Source organism: Sciurus vulgaris (assembly GCF_902686455.1).
Source record: "Sciurus vulgaris genome assembly, chromosome: 11".
Taxonomy (NCBI): domain Eukaryota; kingdom Metazoa; phylum Chordata; class Mammalia; order Rodentia; family Sciuridae; genus Sciurus; species Sciurus vulgaris.
Window position 1 is genome coordinate 60395496 of NC_136472.1, and position 25460 is coordinate 60420955.

Sequence of the window (25460 nt, forward strand, 5' to 3'; positions counted from 1 at the left end):
CTCACTCCACCTGCAATTTTGAGAAATGTATTCTGAAAGCCCTGAGCTGAAATCATGAGAGTATTTTGTAATGAAAACATTTCATAAATGGTGCCAAGATTTATAATTTCTTAAGGGAATGCCAATTCAATAGTGACTAACAAAGTAACTTTTGAACAACAACCCCTTAGGATACTTATAGATAATTTTAATTCAGAAAGGCAGCAATCCAGAAGAAATATACAAGGAGGGAAAGGCAATGAAATAGAGGTACATGAGGAAAACTAAATGGGATGAAGACTATGATTACATGACAATGTATATCAAAAGCTTATAAAAATACAAAATCAAGTTCAACTTAATTCAACTGCTTAATAATATTTCCTATGGAAATAATCAGAAATGATTATTGAAAATAATGAAAATAAAAAACTTAGATATAAGAATTCTTATTCACATGAATAGAGATATCTACACCCACATAATGAAATAAATACTATTTTTAGACTCTTAAACACTGTATTAAAATACTATTCAATAGCACTGAAAAATGCTACTCATAGTATAAATTGAAAGAAAATTCATATCAAAAATCTGCTCATAATATGATTCCCATTTTCTTAAAAGTATACACATGGAGGCAAAGTAAAAATAAGCAAAATCACTAAAAGTGGTTGCTGCTGGTAGTGCTGTCAGTGATTTTTACTTCTTTCATTTTACAGTGTGACAAAAGCATGTATTACATTTGTACAAAGAACAGTTTTTAAAAGTACATCTTAAGGAATTCACAGGCCATCAGAGAGCCACAGAACGTTGAGCCTAGCACAACAGTGTTCTATAAACACTTCTTTTATAAAGGACAGAATCAGTTGTCAAAATACATAGCAAATATTTCAAAATACTAATTTGTTAAACCTGTAACTTTATCAAAGCACTCCAACTGTCTCAGAATAATCTAGGGTACTTATTTAAAACAAAAAGAAATTTCTTTCAGTCTAATTCTGAGAATCTACATTAGACTTTTGGGAAGTAATGTCTTGAAACCATTTTAAAAGAGTATCCCCTAAATGATTTTTGAAGAAATAAAAATTTGAGAATCTAGACCATATAATGCAAAACAATTTTATTATCTTTTAAATGAAAGATAATTTTGCATTCCCTTATTCTTGGTGGTACATGGTGAAATGTTCAATTGATATAAATCACCCCAAATACTAAACACCAACAGCTTTTACTGTATTTCCAGAAAAAGCAAGCCATTAAGCCTACAAAACAATAAGCTATGAAGAAATTATGCTAATTAGAGAATACAGTAAGTGGAAGACTACAGATCACATTAAAACAAAACCTGCAATGTAATTCCATAGTGTTTTTCATAGTAGGTATTTACTAATAAAATATTCAAAATCATCAATTTTGGAGTTAAGAGTAAAGGTTCTGAAGCCATATCTAGAATAAAATGCCATTAACTAGCTGTGCAAAGGCTTCTCTGAACCCCAATTTCTGTTTTTTTCAATACGAAAAATAATATATACAGAAAACATTTGTTGAAACATGAAATATGTTTAAGTATCTAGATTACATTCATTATGCAATTAACCAACCTCAAATATAAAAATGAATAAAACCTTTATATAAATAAAGCAATTTCACTAGCTCTGTAACTTGAAAAAATTCAGAAATCTGGTTTAATCATGTTTAGAAATAAAGTTAACAGGAATTTTTAAATTATGCAAATCATTTCAAACATAATTAAATTACAAGACACAACAGGTTCAATAAAATAAACATGGTCCATCTGCTTCAAAACGGAAGTATATTCCTCAGTCTATTCTAATTCAAAAGAAGATAATAAAGACTTTCATTTTCAGAAGAAGTCAACTTCAAAAACTTGAGATTAGAGATAAAACATAAAATTACATATATATAAAAATCTTCCAAAATACAATATCAAATATCTTTTAGGTTATTAATAAACAAGCAGTAACAACAGTAAAAACAACAATGGGTTGAGGAAAGGAAAACCACATTCTTGTTCAAACTTTACTGCTGCTAGTAAGTAATCATGCTCTGGGTCTTAGTTTTCTTGTCCATAAGATGAGGAGATTAGGCTTAAAATTGCTAAGATTACTCTGGTTCATAAAATCTACAATGATTTTATGAAAATATAACAACAACAATAATAAATCTTACCAGTTTCTGATTTATTCAAAATAGATGAATAGGAGTAGCTTTGACTGACATAATCACTAGTGGAGCCAACAGAACCTTCTCTTGGAAGTGGACCTATAAACCTGTCATGAACACTGTCATCCATGTTACTGGAATCCTCCTAAAAGGCAACATAAGCAATATTTACTGAATAATAAATGGGCTGAAACAATGAAAAAAAGACATACTAATTGTTGAGGCAATAAAAAAGATATGGTATTCCTATTACTGTTCCAATCAAGACATTCAAAAGTATGCATACACTCACCATTTCTTATAATGTTTGGAAGATGCTTGATTAAAAACACTTTAGAGAGGGATTCTTGTCCCTTTCAATTTTTTAAAGTTCTTTTTCAAATATTCTGTTTACACAATAAAATAAGATTTTTGGTGCTAACAGAGCAAATGTACCACTATGAACTCCCTGATGACAAAGCCTACCACTCATTTTTACATCATCATTACCAGTTAGGCCTGGCAGGCATCGGATATTTAGTAATTGTTGGATGAAATGGAGTAACCCATGGCTTCCAACAACAAACTTTCTATCAACATGGAAAATGTTGAAAGGATTAAGGAACAAAAACAGCACAAGAAATAAAGACAGAGTTGAAGAATAATTACTATGCATTTTAAAACATGAATCCCCAAATTGTGAATCTAAAAATCTCTAAACTAATAGCTATTTTAGACTTCGATATCACTCACATTAATCAAAATCTCATGATGCTATGAAAATAAATAATGAGATGAAGGAAGGGCTTTCAGTATGGATGTTTAATTACTATCACCCAAAGATAAGTTTTTATTCCAAAGAGACTTGTAAATAAAAAGCATCAAATAGAACAATTTTTCTTGAGCTAAGTTTTACTAAAGACAAAGTCTCTTAATCCATAAACTCTGAGCCTTAGCTTTCCCAGTATGTGAAAGAGTAAATAAGTTAAATCAAACGAGGTTTTCTTAATCTTTTTAAACTCACATCCTCTATAATGTATTCTTATCCCACATACATGTAACTATCCAATAAAACTTACTTTCTAATAGTTTTTAGTTTCCCCCAACACCTTAAAAAATCAGAACTCTGAGAAAATATCCCTCAAATTGGGAGTTATTAGAATAGACACTATAGGACTAGATAGGAAAGCTTATTAAAATAAATGTAAATTGGCATAAACTCTAAAAGAATATATAGAAACAAAGCATCTTTCTTACATATTAGTTATTCCAAAAAAGGCAAAGGGGTTGGGTGGGGGAGGGGGAGTGGGAATAGAATCGGCCTTCCACATAAACACACATACACAAAATGACAGAAAATGATGATTTATAGGAACCAAGTGAATGCTTAACCAAAAGGCCATTGAGACACAGGAAATCTTTGTAGCATTTTAACTTATTCTAGACCTATCCTTATCTTTCATGTGGTAGTGATCTTGAAGACAGCAACCCATGTTTACCTGACTATGGCAACAGATTGTATATACAAATAATGGTACCATGGATGTTCAAGAGCATCCATGTTTTCATATACGCTTACAGCAAACTAACATAAAATAATAATTTTTTACACAAATAATAAAACATATCTTTCCTCTTTCCTTTGGAGAAGTACATTCCCAATAGTAGGTGACAGTGACAAAAACTATGAATATAGGTTTTCTAAGTAGCTCACCAGCAGTATTTGAGGCTGTTCACCATCTTTATCTGTCAAATGCAGAAAGTTCTTCTTTCCTGCCTCAAAATTAGCATCAAGAAGAGATTTGTCACTGGCGTGATCTAGTGGAACCTATAGGTATAGAACATAGTATCTCAGATGATGAGAAAGACTTTTGTAACAATAAGCAAAATATGTAAATGCACACATATATACATTTAAACAGTATTTTTTCAGTTATGATTCTGTTAAATTTCTGTTCACCTAGCCTTGGAATTAACTCATCCACTCATAAAGTGGGATGGCTAAGCCCCGTGACCATGCATACACTGGCAGTTATCCCAAAAGTTCACATTCCCCAACATCTAAAAAACTGAAGACAGAAAAGGTAAAGTAAGAAAAAATGCTAAGTACCATACACACACAAAAGAATCTACAAACATTCTATTTCTATGTTCTCTAAAATGTATGCAGTATCAATTTCATGAAAATTAAGAAAATTTTATGTAACTATAGATGTTTTGATGTATAAATATAGTGTGAATTCCCAACAACAATCCAATCAAAATAATTATATAATATCACTAAAATGTAACTAATATAATATAATCTTCAGAAAGAACCCTTAAGACAGGAGGATTACAAGTTCAAGGCTAGCCTGCACAACTTAGCAAGACCTGGTCTCAAACTGAAATGGAAAAAAAAAAACATGGGGGGCTGGAGATATAGCTCAGTGGTATGAGCTGGAGATATAGCTCAGTGGCTAGCATACGCAAAACCCTAAGTTCAATCCCCAGTATTGCAGAAAAAGAAAGAAGAAAAGATGAATCAAGCAATATTAAACAACTTTGACTCTTCTGAGGAGCCAATTAAAACTATGCCCTCCAAATACCACAGGGATATACATAGAATTTCATCTTCTCAGAAAACAGAGCAGCAATAACGTAGGATAAAAAAGGGTAATATAAACAAAGAATGTGGATGGAAAAATATGGAAATTCACGTTAAAAAAACAAATTAGCTTAATATCTGGAAGTTAACCAAAGATTTAAAGGACCAATCACAGTTTGTCTTAAAGGTTAACTAAAGGAATCTAATTTTTAAGCAGTAGGCAGTGAGCAATGATTGCAGGCTTTTGAACTAAAAAGTTAACATGAGTGTTATGATTTAAGATAACTGCAGATCATATCCTCTAGTATGCAGAGTAAAATCAAATTGAGAGATAGGAAACAAAAAGACTATTTAGAATACAATTCTAATAATAATGAGATCTGATTCAAAAGTGTCTTTCACAACTCTCCCATGCAAAACTGATCAGTCTTTGCTATGATCTGAATGCTTGTGTCTCTCCAAAACTCATTTGTTGAAACTTAATCTCTAACTATATTAAGAGGTGGAGTCTTCAGGTCTTGAAGGTGAAGCCTCATGAATGGGATTAGTTTCTTTATGAAAGTGGCCCAAGGAAAGATATCTATCAAGAGTTATAGGACATTTTTTTAGTAGTTACAATTGTTTATTTTCACAGTAAAAACGATACAGGATTGGATCAAATGGTGACCTACATGTATGTGTCTATCAATATTCCTCCTCTAAACTCCATGCAATGTCAGAAAGTAGTTTTTAAAAGAAAAATCTAGCAGCAGAGTTGGAAAATAAAAAGTTAGCAAACCAAAAGTCTTGAGACTTAAAAAAACAGAAAGCAGATGGGATCTATGGAAAAACAACACTAAAGGAAACAACCCAAAATGCCTATAGAAGACTACTGTGAAGATAAAGGTGGTAGGGAACTGTAAATTAAGGTGAAAAGGTAAGGTCAAAGAACCATTAGAGTAAGCAAGTGGGAAAAGTCTTTCTGATCAGCTTAGTTCCTCTTTACCTCTTTTGGCTAAGGGACAGACCGTACCTATTGCCTGTCAGAGATGAGCACGGGCATTGTGCCAGAAGGGCAGAGCAGTGCTATCCAGCTAGGTACTGATCACCCCTCAAAACCACAGTTAGAACTAGCTGATTCCAGGACAAATGATAAACACAGTATAGCCTGCAGCATGTCCCACCCCTTCCTCATAAAAACCAGAAACTGAATATGGTGAATTATTAATCAGCATCCATACAGAAGTTAACAAAGACTCTCAAATATAAAGAAGAGTAGAAAACAAGGATCACTAAACATTAGAGGAAATATTACATTATGAAAGAAATAAATTAAGTACAATAAAGGAAGATAAATAATTAAGAAAATAGTTAATAGGACGAGTAAAACATTAAAATAAGGAAACATACTGTCAAAGATACCTGAGAGCAACACAGCCATTAAAAAGATACTGTGCTTGAGAGTTAGTCTGTATGTTCATACAGAAAAATATACATACTTTAAAAAGTTACCCAGAAATACACACAGACACACAAATAAAAAGAAATAAAAATCACCTAGAAATAACTTTTCTTAACACTGGGGTACATACTATTCCAATTCTTTCTTTTTCTATGTACATATTTCCTTTTATTTCAAAAATAGGATCATAAATACATATAACTTTACACTTTTTTCATTGAAAAATATAAAATGAACATCATTCCACTTAGTAAATTTCTCTTTAGTTGACACGATATTATGATAGTCACCTTTCATGAATGAAAAAACTGATGATATGACATTATGCAAACTTTAGGACAACAAATGTTGAATCCAGAATGGAGGCAAAGGGAAGAAGAGGGATCCAGTTACTGAGTTGCACACAGACTTTTAACTGCAGCTGTTATACTTGTGCTTATGATATTAAATATACTATTAATATCCAGGATTTAATAAAATCATTAGTGACAACAACAAAAATGGTTATAATGACATTATCAGCAGCTTAAGAGTAGATGCTTTAAGTCTGGGGTTTTACCATATCAGCAGTATTGACTCCATTTCCCCACACCAAATCAAAGGTTCCATTTATGTAGCCTACTTTGTTGGCCACATCTTCAAAGAGCTTTCTGACTGGAGTAGATGCTGGTAAATTTAAAGTGATCCGTTCATTCACTGTCTTTGAATTAGTAGTATCTTGTATTATACATAAGACTCTAGGTTCTTCAGCAGCATTTTCTATCTGAAATTTTAAAAAAATACATATTTTAAATACCATTTATCTTTAAAGAAATGTAACTCTAATATTCAAAAAAATCTTCATGATTAAATTTCAAAGAACCCAAAAAGTAGGAATTATTTTCTCTATACTAGTATTATTTATTAGGTCTAAAACACCTTCCAATTAATATGTCAAACAAAGAGGCACCATAGATGTTTATTTTGGAAAAACAGGAGCATCTTTCAGAATCAAAAGTCATTCTTCTGTATATCTGCTTTTACTTTTAAGCCTGTAAAGCAATGGTCAACAGGCTGTGATGATTTTAAGTTAAAAATCATAAAACCTGATCCTTAAAAATGTGTCATTACCAGCCTACCACAGTCAAACCAAGCATTTCTGGGTCTCCTGAAACAAAGAAAGTGACCATTGTCCAAAGGGTACAAAATCCCCTAACCTTTTAGGCTGCTATACCATATTCCAGATGTCCAAAAAGTCCCACATATCAACGTGTTAGGAGCTGAACTAACTGACAAGAAGGGGAAGCAGGAAGGAGAAGGGTTTTCAATTACCAATTTGGAAATGAATTAGGGTCACAAGTTCTCCTTTCTCCTTTTGAATCTAGTGCATGATTCAGTAATTATCAAGACAAAGGTATTTAATAAAAGAAGTTTCTCAAAGAAGCTATGTTCATCCTTAAGCACTTGAAAAACAGGTCTTTTCTTTCCACTTTCCACAGAGGTAGTGATTACATCAAATACTTGAGTAAAGAAATTTCTTTCCATCTCCTCCTGTGATGGCCACCTCAAGGATTAGCACCATCATCTACCTAACTGTTGGAACCAGAAAGCTGAGCTAAGTACTTTCTTGTCTCATTCCTCTTTTTCACCTGACACTACCATCAAATCCTATCAATTCTACCTTCTACATATCCCTTGAACTTCTCTTTATTCCTGCCTACAACAATCAGAATATCTTACATGAAAATTATGACAATGGGCTTCTGAGAAGTTTAATTTCTTTCAATCTAATACTTCTTCAACCCTAAAGCATATTCTAATATACAAATCTGGAGATGTAAATCTCTTATTTTTTCTGAAAATCAGGTGTAGAAGTCATGTGACTGACCAAGCTCATCATAGGCCATTCAGAAATATGATCTATATATGTTAGTACTGTAGTAAGAATTTCTTTCTTTTTTACAACAAAATCGACCCCAACCTTCTGCTGCTTCTGTATTATCCAGTTTTAAATAAGTATTACATTGACTAGTACTGAAAACAGGTTAGACACTAGATTTTTAGTTTGGTGAAATAATACAATTATAATTTGTTTCTGAAAAATTTGGAGTTTGCAAAGGATCATGTAAGTTAAAGTTAATTCAATTAGTTCAGAGCAGAAATTAGTTGGTATAAAAGGATAATAGTTAAAACAGATTGGCTAGCACTACATTTCAAACAAATCAAAATATTTAATTACCAACAATAACTCTCTTAAAAATGAAAATGAGAAACATATTTCTGAAAAATAAAAAGGATAGTAAAAAAAAAGAACATTATTAATATTCTCAAAAAAAGGGAAAAGGCTTCACATAAAAATTTAAGGTGTACATTAACACACATAATGTTTATATTATACATTTGAATCCTAAAAAGAAACATAAAATGGAGTTTTTAAAAATAATCTTTGGTCTGTAGTAAAGGAGTGATAAACTCAATAATTTCAACTCCCAAAGATCCATTTTTATAGTTCTAATAGTAAACTTCAGAGGTAAGTTACATTTGAATAATTCAAGTATTTTTGGTACAAAACACTGCAGCAGCCAGATTTTAAAGCTTCAGATGGGCTAGAGTTCACTGTCCAAAGAGGACTTTCCTTAAAAATTTGGAAATTAAAAGTGCTGTATAGTAACAATGGTGATGTTCCAACATTACATGGCCAGACGTTGCCAGTTCCTGGTCAGACGTTGCCAGTTCCTGCTTCTTTCTCTAAACGTGCAAGTGCAAAGCATAAGCGCTCCAAACTGCTCTTCTTGCACTTAAACATGTACGGAACTTACCCCCCAATAGAATTCCATCTGAAGACTACACGCTGTAGTAAACACAAAATTTAATCTTAATGTGTGCTCTTTACTCATAAAAAAATGACTATACCTTTCTTTCCTATGCATATAAAGATGTTCAATTTTTAAAAAATAATAAGACCATAAAGGAAAATATGGAAATCACCAGTAATTTCATAACTCAACACACACACACACACACACACACACACACACACACACAGACATATCTATATACATGCAGGTTTCTTAAACATAAACAATGAATTAGAATATTCAAGATGTTTTGCAACTTCCAATCCTTTCTTGTCAGGTCTAACTCATCCTTTTAACAGCTGAATAGTATTTTTAATAGTATTTTTTAATACAGGGATTAATAATAATTTACTTAATTCTATTTCCATGGCTCTTAGGTTGGACTGTATTAGGCTCCTAAAAAATAATTCTACGATGAATGCCTACATAAAACTTTGCATAGTTTGTTTCCATACATAAAATTTTTGGACCAATCACATTTTACTCTTGAATTCAATTCTAATATAATTTAAACAAATAAATAAAAGGCACTTCCTTAAAGCCCTAGGCTAGCCACTTTTACACTATAACTTGATACTCAACCTCTGGTCCATTCTTCAGTTCACCTATAATTAAATCTACTAGGTGGCTACCATTCATAGATTTCTTCTAATTTCCAGAATCACTTTTGCCTACACTAATCAGAGGTGAAATTTCCTCCTTACCCACCCCCAATCTGGGAACTGACAAAACATTTTTTTTTTTTTTCCCATTTTAAGGTATCATCAATAAGGTGTACCAATAATTTTATTACAGTGTTCAAGAGGGGGAAAAACACCCATCCTCTGCAATATAACATTCCAAAACATTTAAATGGGAAAAGGTATTTCTTAAAATTGGGAAAATGGGGCAACTATCTTAATTTCTCAGAGGCTCTATCCCAGATTTATCCTACTTATGCCCAGAGGGAAAAAAAATATTGTCAGGAAAATTACAGATGGCTAAAAATACTTCATTATTCTCTCCCCTCTTCCCATGAATCTGGACTGGCAGTATGAATATCTAGGACCCATAGAATGTGACAAAAGTGATACTCTGTAACTTAAGGCAGGGCCTTCAGAGAAACCAGTAGCTTTGCTTTTGTACCTCTTGAAACCCTTCCTCTTATAAACCAGCCAACAAGTAAGAAATCTAATTGCTCTGGGATCAACATACAATCCACTGAGAAATTGGCCACTCAATGGAAGCACTGACGGGTCTGATGTATGAGAAAAGCCTTCTTTGACATTCCATCCAAAACCAGCCAACAGGTGAATGGAGCCAAGTAATGATGTCACATGCAACAGAACTGAATAGCTCAGTCCTTGCCCAAATCCCATCTCACAGAATTGTGAGTAAATAAACTAACTGTTCTTTTACATCACTAAATTTTAGGGTAGTATGTTACATAGCAATAGGTAACAAAAACACAGCAAAATACAATTAAGCACATACAGACATTAGTTGAGAAAGATGTGGTGATGGGGTGGGAGAGAAGGAGCCCATTTTAGTGTGAAACCCAGCATATAAGAAAAGACCTCTGAGGATATATCATGATTTAGAAAAGGGAGCAAAATTTTTTGGTTTAAGAGTTCTATGAACTCAAGGAAAGAGAAAAACCTAAAGCATGTTCCTTTTAAGAAAACATTTACTATATTTTAAAAGGGCACAAAGTTTTCCACCCCAAAAAATCTAACCAAATACAAATACAGTATAAATCATAAAATTTAAACTACTTATTTTATAGATAACTCACAGTACTATTACACTTGTGAGAATAAGGACAAAAAGTCAACAGTCATATTTAACACTGTAAAAAAAAAAAAAAAGCCATAATCCTATTTACATAAGGTAAAAACAGAATGTGATAAAAACACAGAAAGAAGCATAATTTTCTTCCAAAGACAGACTTGCTGCTAGCTAGGAACACCTAGACCTGGTTGACATAGAACATTCTTCCAAGAAATTTTAGAGCCTGCTGAAAGCACATTTGCCTCTTAAGTTATGTTGTTTCCTTTTCCTGCCATTTCCTGTAGTTCTAAAATTCAAATCTGAGATTTTAGATGTTAACAACATAATTTTTCTTTAATAAAATAGTTCCTAGGTGTTTCTTATTAAAAAACACAAAGTGCACAACTGTTATGTGTTCAACATGTCACCAGCATGTAGAAAACAAGTTAACATTAAACAACATTTAAAATTATCACAAAGTTTTTCTGAGAAAATAAAAGCCTAAGACAACAAATAAAAATATTATGAAGTAACCTCTACCTCAACATTCAGTAGTCAATCCATTTTCCCTCAAGACTGCCTTCCTTTTGAGGATATTAGAAAGAATATTATGGTTGCAAATAAATACATGCTCAAAAATTCATTTTCTCTGCTTCTTGGTACAGAAGCTGTAATGAGCTAAAGAAATTAAGCCTTGGAGCCACAGTTAATGATTAATATACTGTCACAGATTAAAAAAAGAGAACTGCTAGTATGAAGTTTTGTGCCCATTAAAATTTATAAAATTATCAGCCCTATTCAGACCATGTTACTTTAATTTGTACAATTGATAGTCACTGGACTACTCATGAAGGTACCACTTTACATCAAAGAAAAAGATTTTTAAGATCCTCTCTCCACCTATCCCGAACCCCAGCCAACTCTGACACTATTCACGTGGTCTTTACCTAAGTGGTCTCTTACCACACTTGGGGAACACAAAAGAGATTAAATCAAGGAGCCTTGGGCAAATAACTTAGAGCTAAAGGGATCCAAGGAAAATTAAAATTATGTAAAGGTTAGAATAGAATACTATAACACAGTAAAGTTCAGGTTTATAATTCACACAGGCTATCTGGAAGGTGATAATTTTATTTAAGTCCTCATATAAGATTTCTGGGTTGTAACTTTGTAAATTATTAGATCATATAAATTCTAGCACTATTAATATTTCAGAAAATAGCCAGGTGTGGTAATGCATGTCTGTAATCCCTGTGGCTCAGGAGGCTGAGGCAGGAGGATTTTGAGTTCAAAGTCAGTCTTAGCAACTTATCAAGGCCCTCAGCATCTCAACAAGAGCCTGTCTCTAAAATAAAATATTTTTAAAAAGGGTAGGTTGGGGATGTGGCTCAGTGGTCAAGTACCCCTGGGTTCAATCCCTGGTATTAAAAAAAGGTTTTTTTGAAAATAAATATAAATATAAAAAATAGTTAAGTACATATCCAAAGTCAAAGTAAAGAGTTCAATGGCTTTTATATCATTCACTTATGAAAAGCAAGGGACTATCAGACAAATTCATGGAAGATGACTTTCTATTATTAAAATTGGAAAGAAATAAAATAGCCAAAAAAGCATAAAATTGAAGACATGCGTTGTTATTAAGCAAAAATACTAACATGCTGTTACTTGCTCTGCTGACTACCACACTAAAGCAATTACATCAGCAGACTACCTGTAAAAATTTCTTCTTCATTTCATCAAAGATATTTTGTCTGCATCTCCAAAATACATCCTATGGTATATAAGAATAAAATGAATTACAAATTGTTTCTATAAGATAGAGGAGTAAGACAGTGATATGAGAGCAATAACACAGACATTAATGTAATACAATACGTATTAAAGTATTAGTATACCACATAGGATTTTATTCACATTTGTAATTTTTATGCTAGCCTCACTCTTGTATGATTACTAAAAATCTTTGATATAATGATAAAGAATAATGTTAATATGGGACACAGGCATATTTTAACAGAAAGGTAGCTTAAGAATTGCTTGTAAATCAAATGTGTTAAGTCACAAAATATTTTCAATCCACTAAAAAAAGTTAGCAGTTACTTCTATAGGAAATCAAGAGATCCCTGATTTTGCTAGTTTATAAATTTGGATTTTTCACAATAGCTCCTCATAAAATAAGGCTGCTTACCATTATCCCCTACAACTATTTCCCTTTAATATAAACCTCTTTCTTACTGTAAGACAAGCTTTTTATCAATTAAGAAAGTAAACATATAAAAGGAAACACAAGTAACCCATAATCAAGAGATAATCTGAAAATCTTGGTTTTAAAATGTTCTATATTTTTTTACTCTACGTATTTATCTCCATCCTCCTTTGGTTAATAAAAAGAAACCAACATATTGATATAAACGGTTATTTTGGTTGTACAATAAAAATCTAATTCTAATAGCAATATTTAGTTTTTTTAAAAGAAACCCTCTAAAACAACTTCTACAGTAATTATTAACAATCTGATATACATCCTACCAGAATCTTCTCCATCCTATACATATATTTAGTAGGTCTTATTAATTCATAACCAAATAGGATCATTCTATACACCAGTATTTGAATTCTCTTTTTTGCCCCTCAATGTTCACTTACCTCCTGTGCCAAAACATTTAGCTTAAAAATTGCAGTGTTCCAAGTTCGAAGGCAGCCTCAACAATTTAGCAAAGCCCTAAGCAACTTAGCAAGACCCTATCTCAAAATAAAAAAAAAAAAAAAAAAAAAAAAAGGAATGGGGATGTTGCTCAGGGGTTGAGCACTCCTGGGTTCAAGACCAAAAAAAAGTGCAGTGTTTCATTATAGACAAACTATAATTGAACTAATCTGCTATTAACAGGCATCTAAGTACCTTCGAATCTTCATTTCAAGCACTGCTTGTCTATACAATTTTTTCCTTAAGATAATTTCCCAAGGAAAGAATTACTAGATCAAAGACTATATACTCAGGTTTAGGATTTTTGATACAGATATAGTCCTTTTTTTCACAGACCAGTAATGAAGTGCAATCAACTGTCAAAACTGTTCTAGGTGCTTAGAATATAGCCTATATGGTTACAAAGCCCCTATCCTCAAAAAGATGACAAGTGAACAGTGGGAATTAAATTACAAACAAATCTAAATTATGTGGCTTCCTCCTGGTCTTCATATTTCTGTGTGATGTACCTGTATTACTTTTCTTTTGGGCAGCCTCACCTCCTTGGCTCAAATATTGTGGTAGCTCTAAAACATATCCATAAATTCTTACACGACTCCCAGCAAAAATCAGAAGTCTAATTACAGTACCTTTTAATATGGGCCAACCTTAGTGACTCCCTATTCTATAAAATGACTGTCAGGACTGGGCTAGGAAAAGTAGTAACAACTCCTGGCTGTTCCTCAGATGCTTGCCCTTAGAACCCAGCTACGATTCTATAAGGAAGCCAAGCAGCCAAATGGAAAGGCCATGTGTAGATGTGCCATCTACAGCCCAAATGAGATCCCAGCTGACAACCAATGTCAACTAGCAGTACAGCTAAGAAAGACTTCACATCATCTTTCAGTGCCGAGCCTCTCAGTTGCCTCCAGCTGACAGCCAGCACAGCAGAAACAAGAGGTCAGGGCCCAGTCTCAACCAAACTGCATATTGTTTTTGGCAAAAGTCACTAGGTTTGTGGATGAATTGTTACAAGAGAGATAATAAGAACAGCTCATTTCTCAATCAGATTCCTCTCTCACCACCTTATTTAAACACAATCCTCTTGGTACTCTTAATTTCCCTTCCTCATTCAGGTTTTTCCATAGTTCTCACAGACACTTGATATATCCACTAATATTTTACTTGTTTACTGTCTACCTTCATAAAACTTGTCCCCTGAGAAAAAATGAAATAGCAGACTATATTTATCCTCCTCACTTAAACAACTTAAAAAACTAGATAAAAAATATTAAATGATTTGGAAATATTGAACAACAGGCAACTCAGGACAGTGATTCCTGTGAAAGCATCAACACACAAGGTATGCCACCTTTCAAGAAGAAACCAGACAGAATTCAACAATCTTCTCCAGCCAAAAAAGATTAAGTTAGGAGTTTAGTGAGGTATGAAGATGCAGTTTGTTTACATTCCACAGGGCAGAAAACAGGAGAGAAGAAAGCATAGAGATCTGCAGAGTGATGCTCCTTGCATATTCAGCTGAACTCAACATCATATGTGTATGAAGAAGCTACCTGAGGCAAGGAAAGAATTCTTAGAGATCAGGTAGGTTCCTTCTAGCTTCTCCTAATATACAAGACATCAAATAAAAGCACTCTGTAGTGGGATCAAATGAGGCTAAATCTAAAAGGCTATTTCTATCCAGTCTCTTGAAGTTTAAAAGAACTACATCTTATAATAGAGCTCAAGAATATTTATGGAATTAAAAAAAAAAAACACACACACACACACAAAAAAAATCCTGGCATCTATCAAGATAAAATTCCCAAAGTATGGTATCTAGCTGAAAGAAAGCATGTTTTGGGGACAAACAGGCTGATTGTAAAATCTAATCGAATATGTAAAGCTGCAAGATAACCAAGCAATTCCTTAAAAAATAAGGTTGAAAAACTTGTCTTACATGTTACCAAGAATTAATAAGAAGCTAAAGGAATTAGAAGTGATTTATTGGTGAAGCAAGGTATCTCCCCATCAGAACCAGACAACAAGATAAGCTTTTTAGCAAGTGTCCTAGGATAAGGTATGCACAGGTGGTGGGGGTGGGGAGATGACTTGAGTCACATCTTATGCTGTGTGTTTAATAAAAAAAAAAAAATCAATTTCTGGTGAATTAAAGACCTAAATATGAAAGTCAAAACTATAAAACCTTTAAAAGATAATATATGTGAACATTTTTAAAACCTTGGGCTAGGAAAGAAAATTTTTAAGTATGTTAAAAGCACAAATGTGAAAAAGAATGATTAATGTCAATTAAAACTGAAGTCTTCAGGATTAAAAAAAAACTGAAAAGTAATAAACTGGCAAAGGATATTTACAACAAATATAACAAAATTCTGTTATCCAGAATAATTTCATACATCAATAAAAGGCAATCCAAAAGAAAAATGGCCAAAAGAAGCTTCCCAGAATAGAATGAATAATTCACAAAATTTTAAATGCACAAGATTATTAACAAGCAAAAGAGACATCTTAAAAACCACACTTCAAACCAAGAATTTTCACTCACTGTTAGTGTGAATGTAAACTGATAGAGCCCTCCAGGAAAACAAGTTTGACATTACCTATAAAACAGAAAATATGTTTATCCCACAATCCACCATTCTCACCACTAAAAATTTCTATCCATCCATCTGTCAGGATGCAGATTCATCTATCTAGCCATCCATCTACTGTCATTTTCTAGACAAACTCTTGCCCCAAGTAATAGGAGCTATGTATAGAAGTGTTCACAACTTACATTGCTCAAGAGCACAAAATTGTAAGCATCCCAAATGTGCTTCAATGGATAAACTGTAGTATATTCAGAGAATGGAAAACTATATAACCCTCAAACATGAACCAATTACTGTAATATACATAAATATAGTGAAAGGGCCAAATCATAGAATACTGTATATACCACAAATACCCACAAAATGATTCTCTTTATACAAAGCTCAAAATTCTTTTTAAATGACCATTATTGACACAGTAAGTGTGAAAATAAAAGAAAAGTAAGATTAATAAAAATTTAGAATAATAGAAATGGGAATACAATTAGGAAGGGATTCATAAAGAATTTCTATACTAGTAATGTCTTATATCCTGGCACAAGTATTACAGTATTTATTATTATTCTTTAAACTGTACTTAATATATTCATTCACTCTTTTATACATGTCCCACACTTCACAACAAAATTAAATAAAAATACAAACAAGCAGATAATTAAGTCAACATGAATCCAATAAGAACATGTATCTTATTTTCTTAGAATCTTATTTCTTTTTATATATAAACTGATATGTCTATATTAATATATAAAGAAATATTAAAAACATAAAATATCTTGATTTTAGAAAAGCACATCTGACAAAAAATCACCCACAACACTGATAAACATAAAATGACAAAATGTGGCTAAAGAATTATCTCTATGTAGAAATCATACCTAAAAAATTATCCAAAAGATTTATCTATCCTTGGCCTTGTTTTGTTCAATATTTTAAGCAATTATTTAGATGAAACCATGAAAAAGAATTATCAGATTTAAAGAAGAATCTAAGGAACTGCTAATAATAACAACATGAATTTCATAACTACCTTAAAAGGCAGAGCCAAACAAGATTAAAAATTATAGGCAAAAGTCTGCTGTTTTTGTTCAAAAAGTAAATCTGACATACAATTCTATCTTTAAATTTTTATGAAAGGAGACAAGTCTATATAGTGTGTAAATATGAATATGAAAGAATATTCAGGAAAATCTTATAAGTAATGAGGATATAACAGAAGCCAATTAGTAGGGTAACTTATGAGAAAGTTAAAAATCTATGCACAAGTATCTGAATATCAAGCAATCATAGTATACCATTAGCTGGGTGTGGTGGAAATGTTCCCTTTTTCCTCTATATGTATGGTGTCAGGGGAGGTATTCCAAAATAGAAGATTAAAATAAGATCCAGTCTCATAACACCTAAAAAAGTACAGAATATAGAATATAGAAAAAAAATCACTTGTTATACCAAGATCCAAGAGAATCTCAACTTGTATGAGAATAATCAACAGATGTCAACACCAAGATAGCACAAATGATGGGATTTTTGTGATAAGGATTTTAAAGCAATCATTGCAAAACTGTTTACACAATTACTAACACATGAAACAAATGAAGAAACATTAAGTCTCAGCAAGAAATAGCAGATAAAATAAATAAAATTAAAACTTGTGAGGTGGATTCAATAGCACAAGAAAGATGACAAAGAATGAATCAATGACCCTGCAGATGAACATACAAATTACCCAATCTTAACAATAAAGGAAAAATAGATCAATGGTAAACACCTGCAGAGCTACAACAAAGGACCAAACATTCACATCATTCAAGTCCTGAAAGGAAAGGAGAAAGAGAGCAGGCTTAAAAAGTACTCAAAGAAATAATGGCTAAAAACCCCCAGTTTGGCAAAAGACAAAAACCTAAATATTCAAGAAGCTGAACAAACCTCAAACAGGCTAACACATCGTAATCAAATGCCTCAAAACTAAAAACAAAGAGAAAGAGTGCAGAAAGTAAGGGGGGCGGCGGATCTTACAAGGGCAAAACAATGCAAATGACTGCAAATTTCACATTAGAAACCAGAGACCAAAGGAATGCTGGGGGTAAAAAAGAAAGAAAGAAAAAGAAAAAAAATCTGTCCACCCAGAATTATATGCCCAGTGAAAATACCCTTCAGGAATGATGGAGAAATCAAGAAATACTCAGGTGAAGAAAAACTAAGAAATTGTTGGCAGCAGACCTAATCTGAAATATTAGCTAAAAAAGATCTCTAAAAAGAAATAAGAATGCTAAGAAATAACTTTGAATTAAAAATGAAATATAATTATGATAATGCATAAATAATATTTTACATAAGTGATTAGACTACTACCCTGATTAATACTGTGCAAAAGCCTTACCATAATTCAAAGTTGACCCAATGTTGTGTTTGAGCTATTTTCACAAAAAGTTAGATAAATCATGAGCTATCATTCAGGTCTATGGGCTTCTTTTAGACAATTATTGATGCTGGAAAGTAATCAACTTAAATCATTTCAAGTTGCAGTAAGTGTTCCAAACTAGCTATGAGTGTTTAAACTGACTATAGATCCACTTCCAAATCTAACTTAAAAAATGAAAAACAGTTCTACAGCTCCGGAGGCTGAGGTAGGAGGATTTCGAATTCAAAGCCAGTCTCAGCAAAAGTGAGGCACTAAGCAACTCAGTGAGACTTCCATCTCTATATAATACACTGGGACTGGGGATGTGGCTCAGTGATCGAATGCCCCTGAGTTCAATTCCTGGTACCACCCCCCCCACCCCACAAGAAAATAATGGAAAGCAGTAATTCAAACAGATTATTTGTATACCCATGTTCATAGCAGCATTACTCACAATAGTCAGAAGGTAGAGATGTACCCTAAGTATCCATCAAAGAATGAAAAAACAAAATGAATGGATATTTCCACACATGCACAACAAAATATCATTCAGTGTTAAAAAGGAATGAGATATTGGCACATACCTCAACATGGATGCACCTCAAGGACATTAAGCTAAATAAAGTCAAAAAATGAACAAATACTATATGATTCCACCTACACGCAATACCTAAAAGTCAAGTTTCACTGAAAGTATAATGATGGCTAATGGCAGGGAAAAATGGAGGGTTGTTTAATGGGTATAATGTCTAGGTTTTACAGGATAAAAAAGTTCTATGGATGACTAATGCTGATAACACAAAAATATGCTACTAGCACTAAACTGTACACTTAAAAAAATGGCTAAGATTGGGGCTAGGGATGTAGCTCAGTGATGGAACACTTGCCTAGCATGTCTGAGGCCCTGGATTTGTGTTTTGCCAGCAAAAAACACACACACACAAAGGTTAACATGGTAAATTTCATGTTATGTGTATCTTACCACAATTTTAAAAATAAAAAAATTTAAATTAAATAGCTCTCACTGTAAATTTGTGGAAGTAGCATAACTGTATGCAAACTGGGTTTCTAACAGTTTTACATTACAAACACATACTATCCATAGTTATATTGTATATTTTCATATGATTTGAGTGTATATATAAATAAATGCAGCAAAAAAGAGGATATAAAAATACAGACTTCACATTTACAAAGGTTCATTCACATATTTTCTAGCTCCTACCACTGAGAAGAACTAGAAGCAATGACATCCTTGTAACAATGAACACATCTAGTGTCCATATCTTGGATTCTAGATACAAATTGCAACAAAAAAGGACCCAGAGCTCTTCCTATAAATAGCTGAGAAAGTATGAGAGGTGCTTGGAATATCTTGTACAGCCAAAAATGAAACTCAAAGAATGGTGGGTATTCGTCAAGAAGACATAAGAATCAGTTGAAAGGGCTCTCATTGGCCAAATCTGAAATAATTTAAACATCGAAGAAAATAAATGATTTATTGAATTTAAAAACTAACATTAAAAAGACTGCTATACACAGTGGGAAATAATCAAATGACTAAGTATGTACTTGTAGATATTTTGAAAATATAAGCAAATATGTCCTGTTTCTTGAATAATATTAAAGGACTGATGTATGCAGTAAAAATTATAGAACGGCTATAAATGTCCTAATATTTCCTAAGGACCATATGGAAACATTTATTTTAAGAATTTAAAACTGATTTTGTCCACTTGAAGTCTAAAATGTAGCTAGAAAGTTAGCTGGTATATCAAATGTAATTTTTTTAAGGAGTTGGACTTCTAAACATTTTATTCGAGCAGATGAGTAACGTAGATTTAGAAACAAATCTGTAAATAAAAGATAAGGATACATAGAACAAATTTGATCCAAATCACTTAAATTTTTAATTTTTTTCAATGTTTAAACTTTAGAGAATTAAACTGGTGTTTCTATTTTTGTGATTTCATGTTTTGAAGGCTTCCATTTTAAGGTGGATGAAAACTGAAGTTAAAATACATCATTAAAATAGATCATGTTTCCCAAGAGTCAGCCAATTTAAAATTCAAATCACAGCATTTGTAAATAGCCAAGCCTTTCTAATAACACAGCTCTAGGATTCAATATAATAGAAAAATGATGCAAACTATAATTAATTAACATAGAAATTCAAGACTTTACTATCCACTTTATCTTCAACTCCATCCCCACTGGTGTTCCTCTACAATTTCCCCTAAATGGTTCAGTTCTTGTCTCTAGCTTTGTCACCAGTGTTAAATTATACTCAGAATATTTAGTTTTAGGCTCAAATTTTTCAAATAAAGTTTATTTTACATATCTAGGATTTATATGAGTTTGTTTTTTAAATGTAATTTACCTCCTCTTATTTATACACTCAAACATATCAAAGGACTTAACAAGACTGGTCAGGAATACATAAATATTTCAGACAAATCATAAAAGATTAACATGAACATAAATTAAAATGTATATAGTAAAAATTAGAAGCATATTTTTATATGCATGGTACCGCTTAGCAAAGAAAGGAAGATTACAATTTTATAATCTTTACTATTAGAAACAAATGCTTAAATGGAAAATCTAAATCCTTTACATAATTCTCTAAACAAAATATATTCATTCAGGAAAGTAATTTCATGTGTCATAGCTGATGCTTTTGTAAAAGAAAATATACTCTTAAAACTCAAGTAAATTTCTAGAAACTGATTTTGAAACTGCCAATTTTGTAAGCTGATTTTAAATTTTGAAAATTTTAGTGTAATAAGAATTCTGCTATTTAGGTGAAGGTTAATAATAATCATTCCCTGCTTTAATTTCCTTCATAAATTCAAATCTTCATATCTGAAGGTTTTTCCAAAGAAAACTGTACCTATTCTAAAAATCAGTTCAAACAGTAAAGAAATTATACATAGATTCTATTTTATTATTTCAGTTAATACAAATTCTGGGTAACTTTCATAATAATAGATGTTGTACAAGGTATTATGGTATGGATTTTTCTGAATTTCAACTAATAAAGAACATGTTATAACATAATTAACATGTTAATATATGACATTTCCAAATCATATAGCATAAAAAAATCTCAAGTAATTAAAACTTAATAGGGTTGACTTGAATAAGTCTATTTTAAACGTTTTATAAAAATATATATTTCCATACCTGTTTTGGGGGCTCTAGTATTAGGGTGTTCCTCAAGTAACTGCATTCCATTTTCTTCTAAAATATTTGTGAAATAAGCTTCCAGAACCCCACAGTACTATTATAATTACAAAATGCTTTTTCTATGTAACTTATTTTTAATTGTTGCAACAAATTAACCTAGCACTCATTCCATTAGTAGAAAACTGAAATGTAAAGTTTCAGAACTTAAAAGAACAGTTTACAATCTATTTAATTATGATGAACATATTTTAGTTGACAGTTAAAAACCAATCAATCAGATGGCATATCATATATGCCATAAAATTATATTTAAAACTGGATGACCATTAGGCCAGGCTCCTTATTTTACAAATGAAGAAAAAGAAATGCAAAAACTTGAATTGCCTCACCCATGGTCACATTTGAACACAGGTCTCCTAAGTACTACTTTATAATGTTGACATTTTTTGGCATTTAAACTATAATAGCATTATTTTTCCTGTCACTTGTATGTAATACTCTCCCACCTCTGCCTTACTCCTTTTAATAGCTGTTCTAGTATTGGTCATGTGTAACTCACTAAAAATATACTGTAGGTATCCAAACTTAGAAACTAAAACTATTCTCAGGAGGCAAAATAATAGGTCCTTTACTATTCTAGTTATCTTTATTTTTAATTACAGCTATGATTTCTTCTTCGAGTAGGCTGTTGTTAAGAAGCAGTGACTCAGCTTGTGATACAACTGACCTGTTTACAGATTTTGAATGTTCTATTTTATTCTTACTAAATCAAAACAAATTTATTTTACCATGCATTTTATTTAAAAGCATGGATAATAATTTTAAAGTAAAAATATTACATCCTTACAATACTATGAACATGAAACCATACCACTTCAAAATTGTTGTTATTTTCAATTACTTAAAGACTGTTTATTTTGTATGGAAGTGGCCCATAGTGCAAGAGGACTAACTGTACTGTAGATTTGAAAGATCTAGACTGGAATCCTTAGGTCAAAATGGCTACTACTCTTTTAGCTATGTAATCCTACACAAATCACTACTAAACCACAAAGTCAATTCCTGACTTTCAGTGTTCTCATAGGGAATAAATTCTCCACAGAGAGTTTTTCTGACTATCAAGAGAACTTCTTGAAAATGTTCTCAAGTTATAATAATAATGTAATACCATACAAAAGTAAGGTATTATCATAAAGTTACTGACCTTAAAACAGATTTAGGAAATAAAAATTCTTATGATAAAATTTGTATTATAATTTATAATATTTAAAATTCCAAGAAACAATCTTTGAGACAGTCTGGGTAAAAGGAGGATAAAAGGAATTTTATCTGATGAGAAAAATTTGCAAAGATCTTTGGATTTCTCAATCCAAACATGGTTTCTCACAAAGTTTAAGAACTGACATGGAAAAAAAGCTTATGGAGACATATAATTTAGAGACAAAACTTAAAACTAATAAGGTCATACTCCCTCATTTTACAGATAAGGAAAAAAAAGACAACCCAGAAAGATGAACAACTAAGGCAAAGTCCAACCACAGATTTTTGGTTATCTAACCACTGTCCTTTGTAATCAGACCAGATATTAAGACAACCCTACCAAATTATAGATGGTACCATTTAATATAACCTTCCTGTGTCCATGAACTTCTTTAGAATATTCTTTTCTTTGCTCCCTCTTCTGTCAGTACCTAGTGAAACCTTAAACCCAGAACGCTTGCTCATAAGGTATGTTAGATTAGGCTCAATACAGATCAGTGGTTGCCAGAACCTGGCAGTAGGGAAAGGAGGTTGACTAGGAAAGAACTTTTTTAGGTAATGGAAATATTCTGTATTAGATTATGGTGATGGTTATACAACTCTATAGAACTGTGTACCTTAAAAGAGTAAATTTTACTATAAGTAAATTATACCTCAGTAAACCTGAGTTTTAAAAAAGGTTGCTCTCAAGCTCTTCTTCTACCTGGTACCAAATCTTATGAACTTTTATGTACTTCCTATAGTATTTTTATTTAGAAAATGAAGGGGTTGTACACCCAACTCTAGCTCCCTTCTAGTGTTAAACCATATTACTCCAATGTAGAAACATTTTGCATGTCATGTCTATTTTCTTTAGAACTCTTAAATCATATCTGTATTATGTTAATGGCTAATAATAATAAATATTTCAAGATACATGAATTTGAAATGTCAAAATAGAAGCAATAGGGTCTGGGATTACGGGTCAGTGGCAGAGTGCCTGCCTAGCACGTGTGAGGCACTGGGTTCGATCCTCAGCACATTAAAAAAATAAATAAACAAAACAGTTATAAAAAGTATTTATTTTTCTTTCTTTATTTTTATTTTTACAGACTGCATTTTGAATCACTGTACACAAATGAGGTACAACTGTTCATTTCTATGGTTGTATACTATGTAGATTCACACACCATTCATGTAATCATACATATACAAAGGGTAATACTGTCTGTCTCAGTACACTATCTTTCCTTCCCTTACTCCCTCCTGCCCCATTTCCCTCTACAAAATCCAAAGTTCCTCCATTCTTCTCTTCCTCCCCACCCCACTTTATGTATCATCCATCATCCACTTATCAAAGAAAACATTCAGCCTTTGGTTTTTGGGATTGGCTTATTTCACTTAGCATGATATTCTCCAACTCCATCCATTTACCAGCAAATGCCATAATTTTATTCTTCTTTATGGCTGAGTAATATTCCATTGTGTATATATACCAAGAGTTATAAAAATATATTTTAAAAAAATAGAACAATAATATTCTCAGATATCTTTTAATAAGACTGGTTGTTAGGTATTTTAATTTTTACCAATTTCCTTTCATTATCACAAAGTATTATAAATAGACATAAAATCATAAATTAGGCAACCTAGTATACACTTAAAATTTAAGGCAATAAAATTAAAATGCCAAACATATAAAGGAGTAGACATTTTATATTTATAAAATGGAAGAAACATATGTAAATTCATAGATAGCATATTTATATTTACTACAGCACTATATTTTATCTTTTAGGAAATGAGTCATAAAAAAATTCTACTTTTCTTAATGCAACCTGAAACTGGAACTGTAATCAAGGTTGCTCTTAGTATTAGTCTTAATTTCACCTGGAACATTAGGGATATACTTAGGAAGATTTCATTAATCCCCCAGTTTAAAACATTCCTTTTGATGTTCTCAGTTACTGCCCTCCTACTACCAGACCAGAATGATCACTATTTAGCACCCAAAGAGAGGTAAACACGGAGTTCTCTATACTGTGGCTCCTACCAAGACAAATGCCCACAAATAGACCAGTGATAAAACACGCAGGAAGCAACAGCTACAGAAACCACTAACAAGAATGTGCCCTATACTAGAAAGGTTAAGAAACCACATCATACAAGCCTTACACTACCACTCTCTGTGAAAATCAGAGGCTATCTCTAAGTATACTAAACTTCACTTGCAAACTTCCCTTCAGGGAGCAGGTGAGAGAAACTGCTATAAAAGGTCTACAACCCTAGAGTATAGCTACTGTAACTTTTCTAGAGGCAAGAGAGGTCAAGCTAGTTAGCTTATGTGAGGATATTAACCTGTGTAGTTATCCATGTCAAATTAAGAAACAATTATGCCAAAGGATATCCTGCCAAAGAGACTAATACTAAGAATGAAAAGGAACATTTCGTTTTTAAGAAACAAAAAAGCATAGATGATTGCAAGGAGGAAAATAAATAAGAGAATAAGGTATTAGAACAAAATTTTCTCTCATTTTCAGTTATGTATATGTTTTTCTATTAACATGAGACTTACTT

At 32.1% G+C, this 25460-nt stretch overlaps 1 protein-coding gene across 3 annotated transcripts in view; it reads right to left on the reverse strand.

Annotated features, from left to right (window-relative positions):
• The window catches only part of USP47 (ubiquitin specific peptidase 47), a 105130-nt gene that overhangs the window by 65322 nt on the left and 14348 nt on the right, over nucleotides 1-25460 (reverse strand). Inside the window, exons 2-5 of one of the 3 annotated variants that reach the window (XM_079102672.1) lie at nucleotides 12471-12530; nucleotides 6733-6936; nucleotides 3860-3973; nucleotides 2173-2311 (exon numbers count right to left, since the gene is read on the reverse strand). In XM_079102672.1, coding sequence (XP_078958798.1) covers nucleotides 2173-2311; nucleotides 3860-3973; nucleotides 6733-6936; nucleotides 12471-12530 — 517 coding nt within the window. The remainder of the gene's footprint in view (nucleotides 1-2172; nucleotides 2312-3859; nucleotides 3974-6732; nucleotides 6937-12470; nucleotides 12531-25460) is intronic. The other 2 variants (XM_079102673.1, XM_079102674.1) reach the window with 2 other exon arrangements.